This window comes from Aotus nancymaae, unplaced genomic scaffold, assembly GCF_030222135.1.
Source record: "Aotus nancymaae isolate 86718 unplaced genomic scaffold, 86718_ANA_hifiasm-v0.15.2.pri h1tg000032l_1, whole genome shotgun sequence".
Taxonomy (NCBI): Eukaryota; Metazoa; Chordata; class Mammalia; order Primates; family Aotidae; genus Aotus; species Aotus nancymaae.
Window position 1 is genome coordinate 927,611 of NW_026988446.1, and position 21,014 is coordinate 948,624.

The 21,014-nt window shown below is 53.4% G+C and overlaps 2 protein-coding genes across 7 annotated transcripts; one reads left to right on the forward strand and one right to left on the reverse strand.

Moving 5' to 3' along the window:
• Window positions 1-1,094: 1,094 nt before the first annotated feature.
• ZNF672 (zinc finger protein 672) lies at window positions 1,095-11,692 on the forward strand. Of its 4 annotated transcripts, none has more exons than XM_012472713.3 (4): window positions 1,095-1,177; window positions 6,686-6,841; window positions 7,791-7,895; window positions 9,240-11,692. In XM_012472713.3, the coding sequence occupies exon 4, from the start codon at window positions 9,501-9,503 to the stop codon at window positions 10,875-10,877; it is 1,377 nt and encodes a 458-aa protein (XP_012328136.1). In that variant the 5' UTR covers window positions 1,095-1,177; window positions 6,686-6,841; window positions 7,791-7,895; window positions 9,240-9,500; the 3' UTR covers window positions 10,878-11,692. The 4 variants fall into 4 exon arrangements, with proteins under 4 accessions (XP_012328136.1, XP_012328134.1, XP_012328137.1 ...); XM_012472711.3 differs by having other exon boundaries at window positions 9,278-11,692; XM_012472714.2 differs by having other exon boundaries at window positions 9,413-11,692.
• Window positions 11,693-12,164: 472 nt separating this feature from the next.
• On the reverse strand, window positions 12,165-20,808 carry ZNF692 (zinc finger protein 692). Of its 3 annotated transcripts, none has more exons than XM_012472709.3 (11): window positions 20,593-20,808; window positions 20,290-20,321; window positions 19,698-19,961; window positions 18,978-19,026; window positions 18,752-18,886; window positions 18,189-18,407; window positions 18,022-18,099; window positions 17,844-17,922; window positions 16,017-16,131; window positions 12,845-12,944; window positions 12,165-12,679 (listed from the first exon to the last, which is right to left on the reverse strand). In XM_012472709.3, exons 1-11 carry the CDS (start codon window positions 20,769-20,771, stop codon window positions 12,373-12,375), a joined length of 1,557 nt encoding a protein of 518 aa, XP_012328132.1. In that variant the 5' UTR covers window positions 20,772-20,808; the 3' UTR covers window positions 12,165-12,372. The 3 variants fall into 3 exon arrangements, with proteins under 3 accessions (XP_012328132.1, XP_012328131.1, XP_012328133.1); XM_012472708.3 differs by having other exon boundaries at window positions 18,189-18,410; window positions 20,593-20,786; XM_012472710.3 differs by lacking the exon at window positions 19,698-19,961 and having other exon boundaries at window positions 18,189-18,410.
• Window positions 20,809-21,014: the final 206 nt, after the last annotated feature.

The window sequence follows — 21,014 nt, forward strand, 5'->3', positions numbered from 1 at the left end:
CTTATGGAGATGGCGTTTGACTCAGCTTTTAGAAATTAAAACAGAGAAGAGGGTGAGAGTTTTCCAGGCCAAGCGTGCCAGATCTGAGTGTACACTAATTTAGGGGACCCCCCCAGCAGAGCTCAAGATGTGTAACAGGAAGAGTGGTACTAAGTGACCTCGAAAGGAAGATTAGAGCAGTGAAGAAGGACCTTGAGGGCCATCCCTGGGCGTCTGTTCTGATATAGGCACCCTAAAAAAAGGATGGTCAGGCTCCCAAAATGCGTTTCCGTAAAACACTAGTAGCACTGCCTAGCAGACATTAGGGTCAACATTTGGACAGGCAGCTGAACCAGAAAACTCGTGGAGAGGCAGCTGGCAAGCCGACCAGGAGCAACCCCTATACCTAGCATTGCGACTCTGGGCGCCTCATTAACTTGTGGGGTCCTCACTTAAAATACAGGGAAAATGCCCAGATTTCCCCTGGCAGGGCTGTGGTGAGGATTGAGAGATAATAGGTATCAGTCTGGCCTCACTTATAAGGAGGCGCTAACCTAACTTCGGGGATGGCTGCCGCGGCCCTGTCCGCGTCAGGCACCGGCTACCGCGCCGGCAGCACCCAAGGGTAACCCCCTCCGGAAGAGCTGCGGAAAGACCGCGCAGCGGACCGCCGAGCTCCCAGGACTTCGTAAGGCGGGGCTGAGGCGCGCGCAGGCTCAGCACCCTTTCCTCTGATTGGGAGGGACGAGGCGCAGGGGCGGGCCAACAGGCAAAGGGGGAGGCAGGAATTGGTCAAGTCCGGAGGGAGGGCGGGGCCTTGGCCCGCGCGGGGGGCGGGACTGGAGTCCCTGGGCTTTCTCTCCTAGTCCCGCCCCCTTCCAGGCCGCAGCTGGGGCCGGAGAGACTTTGTGGTTGCTACGCAGCTCGCTGGCCTCTCAGTCCTCCCACCAACCGCTGACGCTGCTAGCGCGAGACGGACCACTAGCCGGCGTGGGCGAGAGGGACGGGGGCGTGGGCGAGAGGGACCGGAGCGAGAGCTCCCCGACGCCCAGGCGCCTCCTCGCTCCCCTCACTCGGAGGCCGCGCGCGCCGTCATCCCCTTCGTCGCTCCCCCGCCCAGTCCCGCAGTCCGGGAGGCGGGGGTCGGCCGCCGGCCGAGTGGGAACCGCGCGGTGTCAGAGGAGCCAGTCGGCGACCGGTGAGGGGACGGAAGGGCAGGGAGGGCGCGGGTGGCGCGGGCCAGCGGTCCTCAGCTGCGGCTCGTCTTCGCCCATCCGCCCCGGGCGACTCGTGTCTGTGGCGGTCGGGAGCGCCGCGCGGGCTGGGAGTGACGCGGAGACACCGTGGAGCGAGCGATTGGCCGGACAGGTCCGCGGGCAGCCGCGCGGCCTGCTCCTCCCAGGCCTTCCCAGCCGCCTGTCCTCGCTGGTCCCCCCGGGTGACCTTCGGGGCTGGCGTCACCACCACCGGCATCGTCAGGCTGAGCCGGCTTAAGGGGGCAGCCACCGCCACCGGGTGCTGGCAGCGGTCAAAGCTCCCCTCTCCCCGCTCCGTTTTTGGTGCCCGGTCTGGCCCTCCAGGTCGGCTGCGCCACGCGCCACGGGCCACGGGCCAGGGTAGGCTCGGGGGTGGGAAGGCGCTAGCCCAAGGAAAGTTTGCCCAGCAACTCGTGACGCGCACCGACTGAGGCGCCCCAGGATTGGCTGCGCTGCTGTGGGTCACGGAGACCGACCTGTTAAGGTGCCATGTTCCTCATTCGGCGGAGAGCTGTGCTCGGCTCTTAAGTACCAGGCACCGAGCCCCAAAATGAGTAGCCAGCTTCCCTTGTTTAATCTTAGGGGCCACAGGTCGCGCAGGTGGAGCTATGAGAGGCCCATGCGGTGTTGCTCTAATCGTATGAGGGATTCTTAGGGGTTGAGTGGGGAGGACTGAAAAGGGCTGCAGACCGTTTAGGATGCCTGGAGTAGAGACGGGAGTTAAGCCCCTTACTCAGAGTTCCTCTTAAGAACTGTCCAGGGCCGGGCACAGTGGCTCACACCTGTAATCCTAGCATTCTGAGAGGCCAAAGGGGGAGGCTCTCGAGCTCGGGAGTTCAAGACCAGCCCAGGCAACATGGTGAGAACACTCATCTCTACAAAATAATAATAATAATAATAATAATAATAATTAGCCGGGTGTGGTCGCACGAGCTCATAGTCCCAGCTCCTCAGAGGCTGAGGTTGCAGGGTCGCTTGAGTCCAGGAGGTCGAGGCTGCAGTGAGCCAGTGATCAAATCACTGCACTCCAGCCTGGGTGACAGCAAGACCCTGTCTCAAAAGACAAACAACAAAAAGGACTGTTCTAGGGAGATTGAATCCTGCGCACTGGACAACCGCAGTTCTCAGTCTTAGCATTTTTTTTTTTTTTTTTTTGAGATGGAGTCTCCCTATGTTGCCCAGGCTGGAGTGCAGTGATGTGATCTCGGCTCACTGCAGCCTCCGCCTCCTGAGTTCAAGTCATTCTCCCACCTCAGCCTCCCCAGTAGCTGAGACTACAGATGCGCGCCACCACACCCGGCTGATTTTTGTATTTTTAGTAGAGACGGGGTGTCACTCTGTTGGCCAGGCTGGTCTCGAACTCCTGACCTCAAGTGATCCACCTGCCTCGGCCTCCCAAAGTGCTGGGATTACAGGCGTGAGCCACCATGCCCAGCAAGACTTAGCATTTTTTTTTTTTTTTTTTTTGAGATGGAGTTTCACTCTGTCATCCAGGCTGGAGTGCAGTGGCACAATCTCAGCTCACTGCAACTTCTACCTCCCGGGTTCAAGCAATTCTTCTGTCTCAACCTCCCAAGTAGCTGGGACTACAGGCGCACACCACCACGCCCAGCTAATTTTGTGTTTTTAGTAAAGACGGAGTTTCACCATGTTGGCCAGGCTGGTCTCTAGCTCCTGACCTCAGGTGATCTGCCCGCCTTGGCCTCCCAAAGTGCTGGGATTACAGGCGTGAGCCACCACACTTTCTTAACTAAAGTTTTCCCAGGCAGGAGGATCAGACACTCCAAGTCTACTGTCCACGATCAGACAGCTAGTAGTGGGAAAAACCAGAATTTGGACGCCTGCCTCTCTCGTTGTGCTACACAGCTTGCAAGCTCAACTCGGTAAATCAAAGCAGAGTATTTGCAGTATATGCAGCAGGTAGCGCTGTGGCGGATACGATGACTGTAGTCAGGCTCTTTCCTCCAGGAACCTAACATTTGGGAAAACTGGATTCCAGACTAATACGTCGCTTACAAAAAGCGCTGAGTGCCTCCTGTGTGCCCAGGTCCTTGCTAGGCCCAGGGAAGGTGCAGAATACCTTATAATCCCTTCTCCCTGATCTGGGATGCTCTGGCCACTCTAGGCTTCAGTGTTGCCTGTGTCTCAAAAGGACAGGACAAACTTTCACTATGTTTCTTCTCTCCCTGTCTACATCCATACCTTCTCTACGGTTCCCAGATTTCACAGGAAAATCTTTGTGATATCAAAATTTTCAAAAGAATGTATTTGGGCCGGGCCTGGTGGCTTGCGCCTGTAATCCCAGCACTTTGGGAGGCTGAAGCAGGAGGATCACTTGAGGCCCGGAGTTCGAGACCAGCCTGGGTAATATGGCAAAACCCTCCTCTACTAAAAATATAAAAATTAGCTGTGGTAGCTCAAGCTTGTAATTCCAGCTACTCGGGAGGCTGAAGCGCGAGAATCGCTTGAACCTCGGAGGTAGAGGTTGCAGTAAGCCGAGATCGCACTGAGATGGTGCCACTGCACTTTATCCTGGGTGACAGAGTGAGACTCCGTCTCCAAAATAAAAAGAACGTATTGTCTTACCGTCAGACTTGAACACTTGGGTGAGAGCGAACTGTCATTCCTACTTCCACCAGCTCCTTAGACATAGACTGAATCTGAAGCTGGAAGGAGCAACTTCTTTTGAAGTACTGGATTTTGTTTCTTTATGGGGAGAAGGAAGCAAGGAGTGGCAATTCTGGTGCTCTGAATTCCATACCCTATCAGCACCTCCTAGAATAGGGCTTAAATCTTTTCAGAGTGGATAGTAATCCCTGTTTCCTGTTAAATTCACTGATTAATATATTCTCCTTCCAGCTTCAGATTCAGTCTGACATGTCTAAGGTGCTGGTGGAAACAGGAATAACGGTTCGCTCCTACCCCATGTGCCCAAGTCTGATCATGGTCCACATACATTCTTTTGAAAGTTTTGGTTCCACAAAGATTTTCCTGTGAAATCTGGGAAGCGTAGAGAAGGTATGGATATAGACAGGGAGAGAACATATAGTGAGAGTTTATCCTGTTCCTTTGAGACATAGGCAATGCTGAAGGCCAGAGTGGCCAGAGCATCCCAGATAAGGAAGAATAAAGCTGAGCAATGAGTATGAGGCAGGTGTGGAGGCAGGAGGAGCCTTTCTGGGAAAGGGTTAAGTAGAGAGTCCTGAATGAGAGAGTGAGAGAGCTTTGCTGGTAGAAGGAACTGTAAGTGGCAAAGCCCCAGAGCTGCCTTCTGAACGCCAGGGAACTTCTACTCCATACCTTTTCTAGAGTGGGGAATGGATAATTTGCTTCTGTCTCATCTGGATTTCAGGGCAGTCTAGGGGTATCACAGAATCCTAGAGATAGCAGCATCACTCAGATCCTGAGGGGTAAGAATACAAGCAGAAGCCAGCAGAAGAATCACCTCTCCTGATGCACCTACAACTCCCACCCTCCCACTGCCAGTTCCTGCCCCTCTTCTCATGGGGACTGTTCCATTTCTGGACCAGAGCTCCAAGGTTAACACAGCGCACACAGCAATCCCAGGGCCCGAAGTGGTGGTTCTTGGGGTTGGCATTTTACCCTCTTGTTCCCTGGCTGCCTGGTGCTTCTCTGTGAACTTCACAGCCAGGTCTGTCCCTGGTGTTGAATGAGCTGCTACCAGCCTCCTGGGGCCTCTAGGAACGGGCGGGGGCTGCCCCAGGGAGAGTGAGAGATGGGCTACCTGGCCTGCTGCCTTACTCCTGTCCCCAGACCCAGCTGTGCACTTGTGCTGGATGACTGGACAAGCCTGCATAGGAAGCCCACGTCACATGCGGGTTCCTGGTAACAGCCACCCAAAGGACTACTGGGAGGACAGAAGGGAAACATGTACAAACGTGGCTGTGTGTTACCAGTAACAGCTGGTATGCTTTCACCTTCTGAGAGTCACAGTGAGAGAAGGTTTTCCATAAGTCATAACCCCAGTTCCCTACCAGGTCTGGATGTCCAGTTTCCAAAACAGCAGGTCGACTTTTCTGGAGAGGGTGGCTAGGAACTAGAGTCTTGAAAATGCGAGGAACTCTATGCTTACTGAAGCTCTGAAGGTTAGGCAGAGTCAGTGAACTTTTCCCAACTAAAACTCTCCAAGTTCGGAGGTGGGCCAGCCCCCATTTGTATGTTCAAGGATTTGGAGAGGCCATCTGGACAAGCACTATCCAACAGAAATAAAATATAAGCCACTTCTGTAATCTTAAATTTTCTTTAAAAATGGGCAAAATGTATTCTGATATATTTCATTTAACCCAATATATCAAAAAAACATCATTTCAACATATAATCAATACTAAACATTAATAACGAGGTATTTTGCTTTCTTTTTTAATACTAACTCTTGGAAATGAGGAGAGTATTTGGCTGTTACCACTCATCTCAATTTCAACCAGTCATGTTTCAAGTGCTCAGTCACCACATGTGGCTCTGGGCTGCTGTAGTAGACAGCACAGCATTGGAGAGTTCCCCTCAGCCCTACTCCTTGCTGTGCAGACCAGGTTTACCAACTCCAACTTCAAGGTGACCACTTGTGTCTTGTGAGTCATGACTTTTTGAGGTCTTTTGTCCCACCCCAGAAATACTGGCATGGCAGAACAGATAACCAGGGAAGAAAAATCTTTATTCTGATTGAAGGATGCAACTCAAGAAAAATCTGTCACAGTAGATTGTTTTTTTTTTTTTTTTTTTTTTTTTTTTTTTTGAGACGGAGTTTCGCTTTTGTTACCCAGGCTGGAGTGCAATGGCGCAATCTCGGCTCACCGCAACCTCCGCCTCCTGGGTTCAGACAATTCTCCTGCCTCAGCCTCCTGAGTAGCTGGGATTATAGGCACGCACCACTGTGCCCAGCTAATTTTTTGTATTTTTAGTAGAGACGGGGTTTCACCGTGTTGACCAGGATGGTTTCGATCTCTTGACCTCGTGATCCACCCGCCTCGGCCTCCCAAAGTGCTGGGATTACAGTCATGAGCCACCGCGCCCGGCAGTAGATTGTTAATAAATGTTCTAAATCCTGATTAAATCTAACACTCTGGATTTGCAATTTGTGATTAATTCGGATATGGTTTGAAATACCTGCAATATCTATTAAGAAACAAATGACATATAAAACTCAGAAGTTCATCTTGGCCCTGTTTTAAATATTAGTTTTTCTGTTAGCTTATCTTCCTTAATACCTGGGTTTGTTTGTTTGTTTGTTTGTTTTTTTAGTTAAATATATAGTATTTGTATTAAATGCTTGAAAGGTACTTACATATGTATTCAACAATGAGAATTTTCACCAATTCACACGTAATTTTCCCCTTCCCTCTTTCCAAAAACTCACGTTCAATCAGAAGAGTAGGAATTAGGATGGTCTAGACGTCATTATTTTTTTGGCACAGTAATATTTTTTCTTTCAGGTTTCCACTCCAAACACAGACCCCTTTGCCTGTGGGATGAGCTCCAGCATGGGTTGAGATATAGAAGAGAGACTTGAAGAGCCTGCCTTGGCACTCAAGCTCCAAATCCTGCACACTAGCGAGTGTCTTGCTCTGCATCCATAATGGAAAGAAATGGTATTATTATTTATATGCCATTTATGTGTGCATGTTGGCATTTGTGCATTTGTCTTCCTTGGGCATGTGCCCTGGGAGGCAGTGGCCTGGGTAAGGGCGGGCTCCCAGAAACATGGTTTGGGAGGTACCGTGGTCTCCAGATACCGAAGGAGGAGGCAGAGCATTCAGTGGAGCATGAGCATTGCTTTCCTTGGCAGTTGGGATCAGCCACTGAGTCTCCAGAGAAGTTTTTATTTTCAGAAGGGCAAACATTCCTCTGAACTGACATCTAACTAGAATTAGCAGCTCATGTGTCTGGGTTGAAAGTCCCTCTGGAGGAACCAAAGGATTCTCTCTGAAGTCTACTTCAGCCTGGGTGTGGTGGCTCACGCCTGTAATCCCAGCACTTTGAGAGGCCAAAGCGGGGAGGTCACCTTAGTTCAGAAGTTCAAAACCAGCCTGGCCAATATGGCAAAACCCCAGCTCTACCAAAAATACAAAAATTAGCTAGGCACAGTGTTACTTGCCTATAATCGCAGCTACTTGGGAGGCTGAGGCAGGAGAATCACCTAAATCCAGGAGGCAGAAGTTGCAGTGAGCTGAGATCCAGCGACTGCACTCCAGCCTGATAGACAGAGAGAGGCTGTCAAAAAAAAAAAAAAAGTCTATTCCAGAGTTCCTGCTTGCATTTTTTGATTAAAAATCATACTAATCATACTGTTTGTATAAGATGTGGGATTTAAAATGTTCTAGAACCTTCCCCCACCTCCCCTCCTCCCCCAAAAAGCAGAGTGGTGGTGTAAATGAAACAAGAATGATAAAATGGTGAGTGATTTGTGATACTGTTCTCCCTAGTTTTTTGTATTTTAAAATGTCTGTTAAATAAATGCCCTCCTCCAGAAAATATTTCCCTCCCTTTCTCCCCCTCTCAGTTGTAATTCACATTTTCCCTTGTACTTCACCTCTGCAGGGCACAGCACATCCTACTCCAGAGGCACAAGAGGAGGACATCCCACGCTGGCCACTCCTGCCCAGCCTGGTTGGGGAGCAGAAGCTCCAGAGCCTGGGCTTGCAGGTTTGCTATTTTCAAGGCTTTTTTCACTTTACCCCATTTACATCCAAAACATAAGGACCCTGTCTGTGGGGGTATTTTTAACCAAAGTTTTGAGTATTTATGATGAACTTTCATCTGCTAAGAAGAAAGTGACAGCACACCATTTTGTTTGCCTCCTCTCCCTGATCTGTTGAGCGACAAGAGGCTATCCTGTACTAGCAAGTAGACCTGCTGTCCAGTTAGGCTGGAGATTGACCGGTGGGCCTTGAGAGCAGTGGTCAGTGGTGAGGCAAGCCAGGTGAGGAGAGCAGCCACGTTTGTGCTCTTGACTAGAGGGCATGTGCAGTTCTGTGCACGTACTGCAAAGGCTGACCCTGCTCCCAGAGAGCTGCCTGGACCAGCTTGTCAGAAGAATTCAGGGATATCATGTGAGACAAACAGGATAATAGAGCAGATTTGTCTCCATAAAGGAGTTTTTCTGCTACTCCGGATTCTCAGATCCCTGAGGCTGGGACAGTGAAGAAATGCTGCAGAATGTTTATAAACAGTATGGTTTTCTTCGTCAGATTCATCATACTCAAACCTTCACAAACAACTTGGATATCCTGACAATTACTATAGAAAGGATGCCCATTCCTTCTCCCCAGCCTTTCCTGAAAATGTGAAAAGTATTTCTTGGATAATGCCACCAACTTTTAATAATGTTTTTTGTGAATTACCTATGCTCCCTTTTTACCCCTTTTCTGGGTCCTGAGTTGCTTTCTCAACTTTGGGGCTGTATACTGGCATGGGATAGTGTGTTTATCAAGTGCTGTCCAAATCCAAGGAACAGTATTTTGGGGTTTCTCAAATGCCTTCCCTTGGCCGGGCCCCAGCCTCTTCAGTAACTTTGGGGTCTGAGCCCTTTACCTGGCTCTTGCTGCTGGACCTGTTTGTGCTTCATCACATTACCTGCTTTGTCCCTCCCACCCAAGCCTAGCTGGGTTCATGTCAGTGACTCAGGAAACCTGGGTCTTGGAGGAAGGCATTGGTATAGCCTAAACCCAGGGAAGCGCTCACTGCCCATTCCGCCTTGGTCCTCTCCTAATGTATCTGCAGACAAGGATCCCCATCTAAGGCCAGAAAACAGGCGTTCCCTTCCCTCGGAGCAGTGTTGATGGATGGCTCCCATGCAGAATGCAAGCTCCCCTTTGAATCTATTCCTGTCTGTTCTCCAGGACACTTGTAGTTTGTACCTCCTGCCCTCACAGGTGGTTCGAGGACGCTTATGGCTTTGCTTTGTCTTGGAGAAGGGAATCCTGGAGATGGATTACCTGAGGAGGTTATAACAAATAGGGAGTTCATGTTCCCCTCTCCATTCCTCAGGAGCTGCTGCAGAAGCTCACGATGACTTCTCCCCACAGGCTCACGGTGCAGGGTGAACCTGGGCACATCCCACCTCTGGACAGCTGCAGTGTCTGCCCCTTAGAGAAGACCCCTGGAATCGGACCAGTTTTCATGGCCTCCTCCTTTCCTCTCTGTTACATTGCCCTTTCCAGGCCTTAAGAAAAGTAACACTTAGCCACAGCATCAGGAGGTGGATCCCCGAGTGTGAGTGGCACATTCTCCTGTGAACTCATCCTCACCATGTTCACCATATCTGCAACGGTGGCAGCGGGGAAGCCTTACATGTGCGGCGAGTGTGGCAAGAGCTTCTGCTACAGCTCAGTGCTGCTGCGACATGAACGATCTCACAGCGGTGACGGCCGCTTCCGTTGCCTAGAATGCGGCGAGCCCTGCGCAGGCGCTGCCGACCTCCAAGCGCACAGGCGCAGCCATGCTGGCCAGACCCTCTACATCTGCAGCGAGTGCGGCCAAAGCTTCCGCCACAGCAGCCGCCTTGACCTACACTTGGGCGCACACCGGCAGCGTGGCCGCTCCTGCCTCTGCCATACATGCGGCCGCCGCTTCCCGCATCTCCCAGCGCTGCTGCTGCACCGCCGCCGGCATCACCTGCCAGAGCGGCCCCGCCGCTGCCCGCTGTGTGCCCGCGCATTCCGACAGAGTGCGCTGCGCTTCCACCAGGCGCGGGCGCACCGCCCGGGGACAGACTCTGACCCTGCTGGCCCACGCTACCGTTGCGCGCAGTGCCCGCGAACCTTCCGAAGCGGCGCCGGGCTGCGGAGTCACGCGCGCATCCACGTGTCCCGGAGCCCCAGGCGACCCCGTGCCTCAGACGCCCACCAGTGTGGCGTGTGCGGCAAGAGCTTTGGCAAGAACTCCACGCTGACGCGACACCTGCAGACGCACTCGGAGGAGAAACCCTTCAAGTGCCCGGAGTGCGGCAAGGGCTTCCTGGAGAGCGCCACGCTGGTGCGCCACCAGCGCACACACACAGGCGAGAAGCCATACGCATGTGGCGACTGCGGACGCTGCTTCAGAGAGAGTTCCACGCTGCTGCGCCACTGGCGCAGCCACCAGGGCGAGCGGCCACATGCGTGCGCCACTTGCGGCAAGGGTTTCGGGCAGCGCTCCGACCTGGTGGTGCACCAGCGCATCCACACGGGCGAGAAGCCCTTCCCGTGCCCAGAGTGCAGCCGCCGCTTCAGCGACCGCTCGGACCTCACCAAGCACCGGCGCACGCACACGGGCGAGAAGCCCTACCGCTGCGAACTGTGCGGCAAGCGGTTCACGTGCGTGTCCAATCTCAACGTTCATCGACGCAACCATGCCGGCCACAAGCCACACAAATGTCCCGAGTGCGGCAAGGCCTTCGGCGTCGCCTCTAAGCTTGCGCTCCACCGCAAGACGCACCTGGGAGAACGGCCAGCGGAGTGCGCAGAGTGCGGCAAGTGCTTCAGCCACAGCCGCTCGCTGTCGCAGCATCAGCGGGCCCACACGCGCGCCCGCGCCGCCGCCGCAGCTGCAGCTGTTGCCGCTGTCGCCATCCAGGCCGCAGTAGGCGCTGCCCTTGCCTTAGAGGGGGCGGCTGAACAGGAAAGGTCAGGGTTCTTTGTGTCCTAGTTGAGGGATGCCTGCCGAGGCTTCTCTACAGGTAGTTAGGCCAGCACCTAGACGGCATCACAGGGACCGGTGAGGCAACTTGTAGACGGAGGTTTGGGAAGAGCATGTGGCCTCCTGCCTTTCCAGTTTCCGTCGGCAGCCGTTCACTTGGCTTCCTGCCTCGCCTGTGCACCTACTTCCCTGTCAACTCTTTTGCCATCCTGTCCTGGTATAACTTGGCATCTCTCCTAAGGTGTAGGTGCAGAGAGGGAAACCTTAGACTCCCCCGTGTGCAAGAGCCCAGGTGTTGGTGTGTCCCATTGCTACTGTGCTTGCTGGTGTTTCCGATTTTCCTGCCTTTGTCTGTCTTCTCTTGTCCCATCTCCTTATTCCAGCCTGCATCCCTTCTGCTTCTCCTTTCCCGATTACTTTTGTTGTCCTGCCTCTTCAGGTTATGGCCACAAATTTGGCTGTAGTTACGTATCACTAGCCGTATGGTCTTGTCTTCATGCTGGGCGCTGCCTGCTCCCTGGTGGCCACCACATAAAGGTGGACAGGGCCCTCAGCATGGCCACGTGTCCCCAGGGCAGATCAAGGCGTCTCTCAGGACAATGTTCCCTAGCCAGGTGGACATTTTTGCCGAGACCCAGGCCAAAACCATGTGGGTCCACAAAGCCAGGAATGCCAAGTGGAGCATGAGTTTATTTCCAAATCATGGGAACCATGGGGAAATAGGTTCCACCACAGGGAGGGGGCAGGATGGAAAATCCCCTTTAACTGGTCAACAACTTTTTGCTAATGGCTAGTGAAATAAAGTTGTTTGTTTGGGTCCTAGATGCCAAGCGCCCCCTTTGTCAAACCTAAGACTGCTGACCAGAGTTTGGAAGTGATCCAAGAGCAGGTCCATTCAGTTCCAAGGTCTCTCCCAAGGCAGCTCAGTGATCTTACATGGAGGACCACTTGATTCCACACTAAAAGGTGAGACAAGGCCTACACATTGGGTTTTCTCTGCTGATGGAAGTACAAGATGGCCCAGGGTCATATGCCTCTATTTCTGCTCCAGCTAGTCCGCCAGGAGTGACCCAGCACTCTCCAGACTATCTCTGCCTGCTCTATTTGAGTGTAATAGTGAGTGTTTTACTCCACAGGAAAGGGCTGCAAAGTATCAGTGAGTCTGGAAAGGCTCAGAGGTGAGGGCCTGCAGAGACAGAAACAGGGCCTCCACCTAAGCTGCATTCTGGTACATGTTTTCAAAGGGATCCAGGGTTTCTGAACCTTAGGTGCCAAAACACTCACTCTGCCCATACATGCCCACATAAAATACTCTGTTTATTTGTCCTTTAGGAAGATTAAAGTAGTCTGGCTCCCCTACAGTCCAGTCTTGCCCCCACCCTGCACTCTGCACTCTGCAGCCTTAGTTCCTGGGGACCAAGCATCTGGTGTTTCTCAGCAGACTCTCTTCATTGCTCCTTTTCAGTCTCTGGAGTCTGGCTCCCCAAAGCCAAAGCTGGAGAGCTCATTGCTGAGGGGGCAGGGTTGGAGCCTGAGGAGATGCAAAGGACTTGGACCCCTCGCTGGATCCCAGAGGCCCAGGGGCAGAGATGCTGGGACAGGGCTCTAGGGGGCCACTGGGTGACTCTTGAGGGGCTAACAGCAGGGCAGGATGACTTTTGCTACAGTGGGCTGCAACACTGTCTGGCTTCTCAAAGCGCTTGCCGCAGAATTCACAGGGGAAGCGCAAGGCAGCTACCGTCTCTGCGTGCTTGCGCTGGTGCCAGTTCAGGGAGGCCTTCTGGCGGCAGGTGAATCCGCATATCTCACACCTGGAGCCAGGGACAGAGGAGGGAAGGTACAGGCCTCAGGCCATCCTGACTTCCCTAGGGGGTTCCTCCTGCTCCCCACGGCCTAGGTGTCTTGTATGCCTAGCTTCCCGACTCCACCTCCTCCCTTCTGTCCCCTGGCCCACAGACCCACACCCCAGCACTCACTGCAGGGGTTTTTCTCCAGTGTGGATACGTCTGTGGATGACAAGGTTGCTGCTAGTGCGGAAGGACCGGGCGCAGAACTCACAGATGTAGTCCCGGGTGTCTGCAGGCACATGAGGGGCACTCCAGCATCTGTGCCCACCCTGCGGCCCCTCCTTGGCCCACCTCCCCAACTGTCCCTCATAGGAGTGAGTACACCAGTATTGGAGGTCAGAAGGCTCAAGTTCTAATCAGTTGTTACCCAAATCATGGAGCCCGTCTGGACCTCTTATTTGATCAGTCATGACAACCAAGTAAGATATGAACCCAGCTAAAAGACTTCATTGTTATTCACCCCAACCCCTGCCCGCCAATCCCACTCGAACCAATGAACTCCCAATGGAGGTGCACTACCCCACCTCTGAGCCTCTAGCCTGGTTCCTTCTCAAAGGAGACACATGGAATGGAGAGCTTGGTCCTTAGTATGAATTGAAGGCACTAGGCAGCAGCCCCAAGCAGAAGCTTGGAGTTGGTGATGGGAATTATGATTGAAGCTCAAGGCCCCAGGACAGTCCCCAGCACCTGGAGTCATCTACCACCTGTTCAGGCTTGCATATCCCAGCTGCAGCAGACCCTATCAGGGCCCTGGGGAACTACCTGTCTGCAGGCAGCCAATCCCCTCTCCTCTTTTTCCCTGAACCTGCCCTCCCTGCTTGTTCCAATAGCACCTGCCTGTTGCCCATGGTCACTGTGTGGCCAGCAGCTCTCACAGGCTGCTGTGGTTTTTCTAACCCACCAAACCTCACGGCCTGCAGTAGAGAAGGTGTCTTTGCTCTTCATGATGCCCTTCAGACCACCTCTACCATCACCACCTCTCTGAAGACCCCACCATCAGACCACACACACACATACCTGCAGCCTCCTTGGTTCCCATCACTCCCCCGCCATCCACACAACTCTGGGTTCAGTGCCTCCACTCCTGTCAGCTGCCACTACTGCCCACTGTTCCCTGACCTCACTGACTTCATCGCTAACCCTCCTCAGCCACCAGTCTCAGGTCACACCCACACACTGCACCACTTCAGAAACTGCAGTTTCTTCTAAGATACAGTAGGTTAGGGGGAGAAAAAAGGAAATTGTGATTTCAAGTATCCTGGTTCCTGCCAGGGCCTCCTTCCTTGTCCTCTTGCTATGATAATCCCATGTGAGGCCAGTCGACTGGCCCTACCATCTTCCCTCTGAGCCCATCCCCGCTCAGCTGCATTTCCACAGCCATCTTTGTTGCCTTCTCTCATTCACACTACCAATCTTCCTGTCCCTCTCTCCATCCACTGTACTTGCTTGGTTAAAGCCCAACTCAGGATAAACAACTTTTGGTCTGCTCCAGGCTTGCACGTGTGTACAGAAGTGGGCAAAGTCTTCCTCTCCGCCACCCTTTTCTATAACCACAAGTCCTAAGGCCCCCTTCCTGCCCTACTGCATCTGCATTTCCCTCATCAGTTCACTTTTCCAAGTTTCTAGAAATACAAAAGACATTTCACACCACCTCCTTTCTCCACCAGCCTGCAACACCCCCAGCCTACCTTATTCAGCAGTGCTCTTGTTTTTAAAGTTGCTAAGAAACTAGAACACCCACATCTTCTGCCCACCAAATCCACTATTCAACTTGCATCTGTGCCCATATAAATGACTACTCAAACTGCCTACCCTGTGGCAGCTCCCCACTCTGCCCCTAAAGACCAGCTCCTCACTTGAGGTCTCCCATCCCACTCCAGCCTCAGCAGCAAGCCTTTCTCTATGGAATCATTTCCATCTCTGCATCCTGAGCCCACAGCCTTCTAGCTAACACTGCATTTATCTGCCCATCTTACAGCGACACTCCACAGAGTTGTTGATACTTGTGTCTCCACTCCGCCTTGAGCGCACCCCATTGTGACTATCAGACCCACAGCTACACTGCCCCCCCCGTCAGTTCCATCTTGTCATCTGGTGGCTTCCCCACTGCCAGATCTGGTGGCGTGTTCTCAACTTACTTTATTTGGCCTGTTGCACTGGCAACCGTTGCCCCTTCCTCCCTGGAGCATTTTCTATACTCAGCTCCTCAAATAGCACTCTCTTCATCTTCCTCACCACGTACCTGGCCTGCCCTCTGATGAACGGTTAGAGTGCCATGACACACACTCCCTCTATGTAGGGACACTCTGGCCCCATGGCTCTAAATACCACCCATAGGCTCATGACACACACATTTATATTTATAGTTTTGCCTGACATCTCTAATCTCCACATTCACATCTCCTGGATGTTTAATTAGCATGTCTCAAATCAAATTTCCCTTCCCAAGCCCATTTCTCCCTTGTTTTCAGGAAATCACATCACCTTCTGCACAGCTGCTCAGGCTAGAATCCTCTGAGTTACCCAGCTCCTCCCTGCCCACTCAACTGTAGCCAACCCATCCTTCCCAGAGCACCCCATTTGGCTCCATCTGCGCACACACTGGCCTCCAGCCGTTCCTCACCAACTCAACTACCACCAGCAAGTCCAGGCACCACCTTGCCTTGCATGTTTCTGCAGTCATCTCACAGCTGAGTGCCTGGTGCTGCTCATCTGAGGTCCCCACGTTCTTCACACAGCTGCCACAATGATGTTTTAAAAAGTCAGCCATGTCCCTCTGCCATTCAAGACTCTGCAATGGCACCCATCTCGCCTGAAGCAGATGTCAGACTGTCCTGTGGATGGTCTCAGAGGCCTCCACCAACTGTGTGACCTCTCTCCTTTCTCAGCTCCTGGCCTCTTCCCTATTCCTGGAACATGTCACCTAAAGGCGCTGCCCACAGTCTGTAAGGTACAGGTCTCCACTCCTCACTTCACTTAGGTCTTCTCTTTCTCCAACAGCAGCTCCTCCTCATGCTTTCCTCTCCCTTGCTTCCACATTTCTTCACAGCCCCATGTCACTAAAGCGGATGTCTCGGGAGGTCAGCGCTGCTCGCGCTGCTCATTGTACCCAGTACCCAGAACAGTGTAAAGCAAGCAGGTGCTCAACACACGGGGCATGCAGGGTGAGTCAGAGTTGTCCCTCAGAGGGAACTGAAGAAACCCGCAGAGTGGGAGGTGACGAAATCCATAGAGCAGGGGTGACGGGACCCACAGAGGAAGGTAAAAAGTCCCGCACGCAAAGGCGGAGTCCGCCACTCACCACTGTGCAGCTTCATGTGCTCCTTCAGGTGTTTCTTGAAGTTGAAGGACTTCCCACAGGCTGGCTCTGGGCAGGAGAAGGACTTCCGGTGGATGTGTTGGTACTTTCTGTGGTGCTAGAGAAGGAAGTGGGTGGTGGAGAGAGAAGAGGCAAAAGAACAGCCTTCCACAGGGAGATAACTGAGCTGACCCAGCAGGCATGCTGCTCTATCCCCTCCCTGGGCCCCAGCAGCTCTCCCTGTCATGGCCCGCTCATCTCGAGGCTCAGTCCTCACCTAGACCAGGAGAACCACACCCATCCCGTCCTGACCACTCGGCTCTCCCATCACCCTGTTCTGTGCTTCACTTCTCTTATCTCACCTCCTCGTCACAGTCTCACCCTGCAGTGTCCTACAGTGTTGTTCCCTGTACCAAGTATCACTCTGGGTGACACCCCTGGTTCACCAAATCATGAATGCACTATCTGCTAGGGAGGTGAAAGTAGTTCACCTAAGTATGATTATCCTTTTGACGTCGGTATTCATATACAACAGTATCTCTCCCACACACTCACACACGCTATCAACCTAGAACACTGTTAAGGGTAACAGGCTTTTCAACCTTAACTCCTTAATATCGAAGCACTTCTCTTTTCACCTGACCTAACTTGGCATCCTGGCTCACTGAACTGCATGGGCTGTCCCCTTCTTTAGAATCCCATTTTTCCACAGTTAAACTTCCAGGGGCTGCTCCGGTCTCTTCCATAACAGACTCCAGAATGTCTCGCACGCCCTGCTGAATGCTCTCTTTAGCCCAGAGCTTCACTATCTCACGGGACATCTTCCCTTTTCACTGGATTCCTCTCTCTGTCACCTGTGGGCAGAATTCTCCTGTCTATCTACCCACACCTCACCATCCCAGTGTCTGTGGCCCTCCCCAGCCCTGGTACCTGCTGTGCCAAGGGCTCTGGCTGACTGTGGGGATTGGACCCTTCCCCTTCTGTGCCTCTGACTGGGGACAGGACCATCTCCCAGCCCTTTACACTCTCAAGCCAGGATATGAGGCAGCCCATGCATGGACTCCGAAGCCAGGCCACCAGGCTCAGAACCCCAGCACTAACACACACTAGCTCAAGAGCCTTGACCAGTGCCTACCCTTTCTGTCTGCAAAGTGGGAACAGTATCAGCACCTAAGCCATAGGGATGTTGTGAGGACCAAAAGACTTTATACATGTCAAGTGCCCAGAACTGTCATTAGCACCCCCAGGGGAACCTGATCCATGCCATTGTTATCTCTGTGGGGTCCACCATGGAACGAGCAGTAGAGGGCAGTGCTCTGTGCACCTGAGGCATGCTTTCATCTATCAGTTGTCTGATTTTTTTTGTTTTGGTTTAGTTTTTTCTGAGATGGAGTTTCATTCTTGTTGCGGAGGCTAGAGTGCAATGGCACGATCTTGGCTCACTGCAACTTCTGCCTCCTAGGTTCAAGCGATTCTTCTGCCTTAGCTTCCCGAGTAGCTGGGATTATAGGCATGCACTACCAAGCCCAGCTAATTTTTTGTATTTTAGTAGAGATAGGATTTCTCCATGTTGGTCAGGCTGGTCTCGAACTCCCGACCTCAGGTGATCCACCCGCCTCAGCCTTCGAAAGTACTAGGATTACAGGTGTGAGCCACCACACTCAGCCGTCTGGTTTAATGATGATAATTACAGGAAAGCTCTGCATGTCTACCCTAATCTCTGCTTCCTGGTTCTGAACCCTCCCATGCCTTCGGATCCTTCTCCTTAGTTTCTCTTTCAGCCCTTTTCCCACTCCAGCAGCCACACAGGCCCCAACCTGTGCCCCTTACATTCAAATACTGCCGGTTGGAGAAGATCCTCCCACAGCCAGGGAAGTCACAAGGCATCAGCTCTCTTTTGGCAGCTTTCCTGGGAAAGAGAATGGAGAAGAGCAGGACAACTCCTGCCTCCCCTTCTCTGCCTCCCTCCTCTCCGCCCTCCTCAGAACCCCATCTCCCCAAGTCCTACCTAATTCTCTTGGGGCCAATCTGTGAAGTGTCCTCATCCCAGGCTGGGGTTGGAGCAGACTGGGCCAGACTCCCAGTGCTACGGGCAGCAAAGAGGGAGCAGAGGGCCTCGAGGGAGGGCCACATCCCAGGACGCCCCTGCCCTTTCTGTCTCAGCCATCAGGTTACCTGGCCAGAGGCTCGGCCTGCTGGGCCGCTCGAGGGGTCCTGCTGAGCTCTGGCTGCACCTCGACTTCTGCAGGTGGAGGAGTTCTGGATCCCAATGAGGATGCTGACAAGGATGGCACAGCAAGAGGAGTGGAGAGTGCTGCAGGGGCTGCTGGTGTTTCTCCCTCTTTAGGTGGGCAGGTGACAGGGGAAGGGGGTAGTCTGGGGGCGTCAGGCTCACTACTAAAAGGAGAACAAAGAGGAAGATGGCATTATCTCTTAGCCAGCCAGCCCCAGCCCAACCCTAGCGCCTAAATCGAAAAGATCTCAAACTTGAATCAACCCTACCCCCACCCTCGGCTCCCCATTCATACCTGCTTTCAGCCCTCAATCTCCCTGCGCCTGACTTTACCCCTTTTCACTCCCTCAGTTCAAAGCCTCTAGTTCTTTTGCTTTTCCCAAAACCCACCCTTCCCTCCACACCAACAAGCCCTTCCCTCTAGTCTGCAAAGCCTTGAACTGCCAGGCCAGCTGGCTCCTCCCTCTCTTGCTCTGCTCAGCATTCTCCCTCAACCCCAACTTGCTCATCTGGGGAGGAGCTGTAGGTCCATAAGCTGGCATCACTGAGCATCTCCTCTTCATCCTCATCATCGTCCTCTTCTTCCTCACCCTCTTCCTCTCCTGGAGGTGGGAAGGTCTCTGGTGGGGGTCCCACCCTCCTGCAGGCCAAAAGAAGACAAGCCTGAGGTCTTGCTCCCTCATCCTCCCATCCATGCAGTCCTGCCATTTCCCTCCTACCTGCATCCTCACCTGGGCAACCTGGCCTCGTGGGTCCTCTCATCATGCTCAGATCCCAAATCTGTGGGACAGGCAGAGTCAAAAGGGAAGCAACTCTGGACTCGAGGGATGAGGACACGTAGAGTTCTAAGGTCTGAAGTGATGGGAGACTCTTCTTTTTTTTTTCTAAATAGAGACTGGGTCTCACTATGTTACCCAGGCTGGTCTCAAAGTCCTGGGCTCAAACGATCCTCTTTCTTTGGCCTCCCAAAGTACTAGGATTATAGGCGTGAGCTGCTGCACCCAGTCAGAGGCTTTTAAGGAGGAGGAGGAGGGAGCAGAGGCTATTGGAGTAGGAGAAGCTGTTCTGTTTCAGAGATGATATTCATAGTTCACAAAACTATCCATTCAAAAGTCTCCTTTCCAATACTGTTCCCCATCACCTGCTTCTTCCCACAGGCAACCTGGTTTCCTGTGTGCCTTCCAGAGATATGCTATACATTCACAAGTACACACATACACACACACACACGATTTTCCCATTTGTATTTTTCACCAATGATGTCATACCATACACCCTATTTTGTTTTGCTTTTCATGCCCAACAATGTATTTGATGATATATTTCTTTGTTAACATAAGGAGTTTTTCAATTGAAAATGGATCACTTTTAGAGGAAAGCGTTCTGAGCTAGAGAAAATGGGAAACCTTTTTCCTCCCTTTTCTCCACAACTCTGCTTTTTCCCAGCCTACCTGCAAGCTCCTGCCCACTCGTGGCCTCGGGACACCAACTTCTCCCGGTAGTATGTGGAAGGGAGGCTGGCTTGAGTGCCTCTGAAGGTGTAGGGCTCAAAGAGGGTCCCCAGGAGAAGGTATGGCCTGCTGAGCACTCCCACACAAGCCCCCCATCTTGGCCGCCAGGCCCCCGAAGCCCGGGCACCAGGCTGCACTCTCTGCTGTGGGCATGAGACAAGAGCACCAGATACTGCAGACCTTTTGGAGGCAAAGGCTCAGGACCTGGAGGGGTGAGGGAAGCAGTCAGGCTGAACTGGGAAGTCTCCTCCTCTCACCCAGAGAGCCCTGTTCCCTCAAACCCCAGGGCTATCTCAGCCACAGTCCAATGTATCATTCTTCAGAACCTAGACACACTGGGTCCTGAAACTTTGCTCCCTTCCCTACCAAGAGGCTGCCCCCATCAAACTGCCCTGTGTTCCCCAACTCACCCCACCCTTCTCAGACTCACTCAGGGCTCCCTCTGATGCAACCCTCCTTGAGGAGGGTGTTTCTGGGTCACCCTGTGGCCCCTCTTCCCTCTGGCTGTCACCCCCTGCCATCCCCTACCTACCTGCACAGAGGACACAGCCCGAAGAAGTGTACCTGCCAGCAGGAGAAGAGGCAGGTCAGGGCCCCGGTGGCCAGCCACCCTCAGCCCTGGGCACTCACATATGGGAGGGGCCGGCCCTAAGGGCCCGCTATTTGCTGAGACCAAGAGGAGGGGAGCAGGACCCTGGTGGGGCCACGAGTCACGCAGGCCGTCCTGCTAAAGTGAGAAACCTGGGGTGGGAAAGAGCAGCAGGACAGGCCCTGGAGCGGGGTTAGGGGCTGCTGCCTGGGTGCCCTCCCCCCGGCCCCTCTCCCGGCCCCTCACCGGTCCAACAGGAACTTGGCGAGCTGCGAGTGGAGGGAGAAGCCCAGCCGCTCCTTGAGGAGGCACCACTGCTCCATGTGCCCGCCCAGCCGGATGCGGCACTTGCTGCGGCGCGCGTCCAGCTGCCGCCGCTTCTCCCGCCGCCTGCAGGACACGTCCCCCGCCGGGGAGGAAGCCATGTGCACCCGCGCCTGGAGGGGGGAGGAGCCGTCTCCAGCGCCCAGCCCATCTTGGGGGGCGGGAACGCGGGCTCCACCTGTCGCTAGGGCCTCAGTTTCCTCATCAGCGAATTGGGGCAAGACTAAACTATTTCAATAGCAGCGGCGGGTGTGGAGCCAGACCTCCCGTCCTTCTGTGATTCGGGGTGCGGAAGCCCCGCGCTGCGTGTGGGTGTCGTGGAGTGCGAGGTGGGCAGACAGAGG

Excerpts from the sequence above, each read along its gene's own strand:
- ZNF692 (XM_012472708.3), bottom strand. The coding sequence starts at position 20,771 with ATGGCTTCCTCCCCGGCGGGGGACGTGTCCTGCAGGCGGCGGGAGAAG. Across the intron at positions 20,322-20,592 it reads GCCAAGTTCCTGTTGGACCG|GTACACTTCTTCGGGCTGTG; the intron begins GTGAGGGGCCGG and ends TCCTGCTGGCAG. Across the intron at positions 18,100-18,188 it reads CAGGCCGAGCCTCTGGCCAG|CACTGGGAGTCTGGCCCAGT; the intron begins GTAACCTGATGG and ends TGCTGCCCGTAG.
- ZNF672 (XM_012472713.3), top strand. The coding sequence starts at position 9,501 with ATGTTCACCATATCTGCAACGGTGGCAGCGGGGAAGCCTTACATGTGC.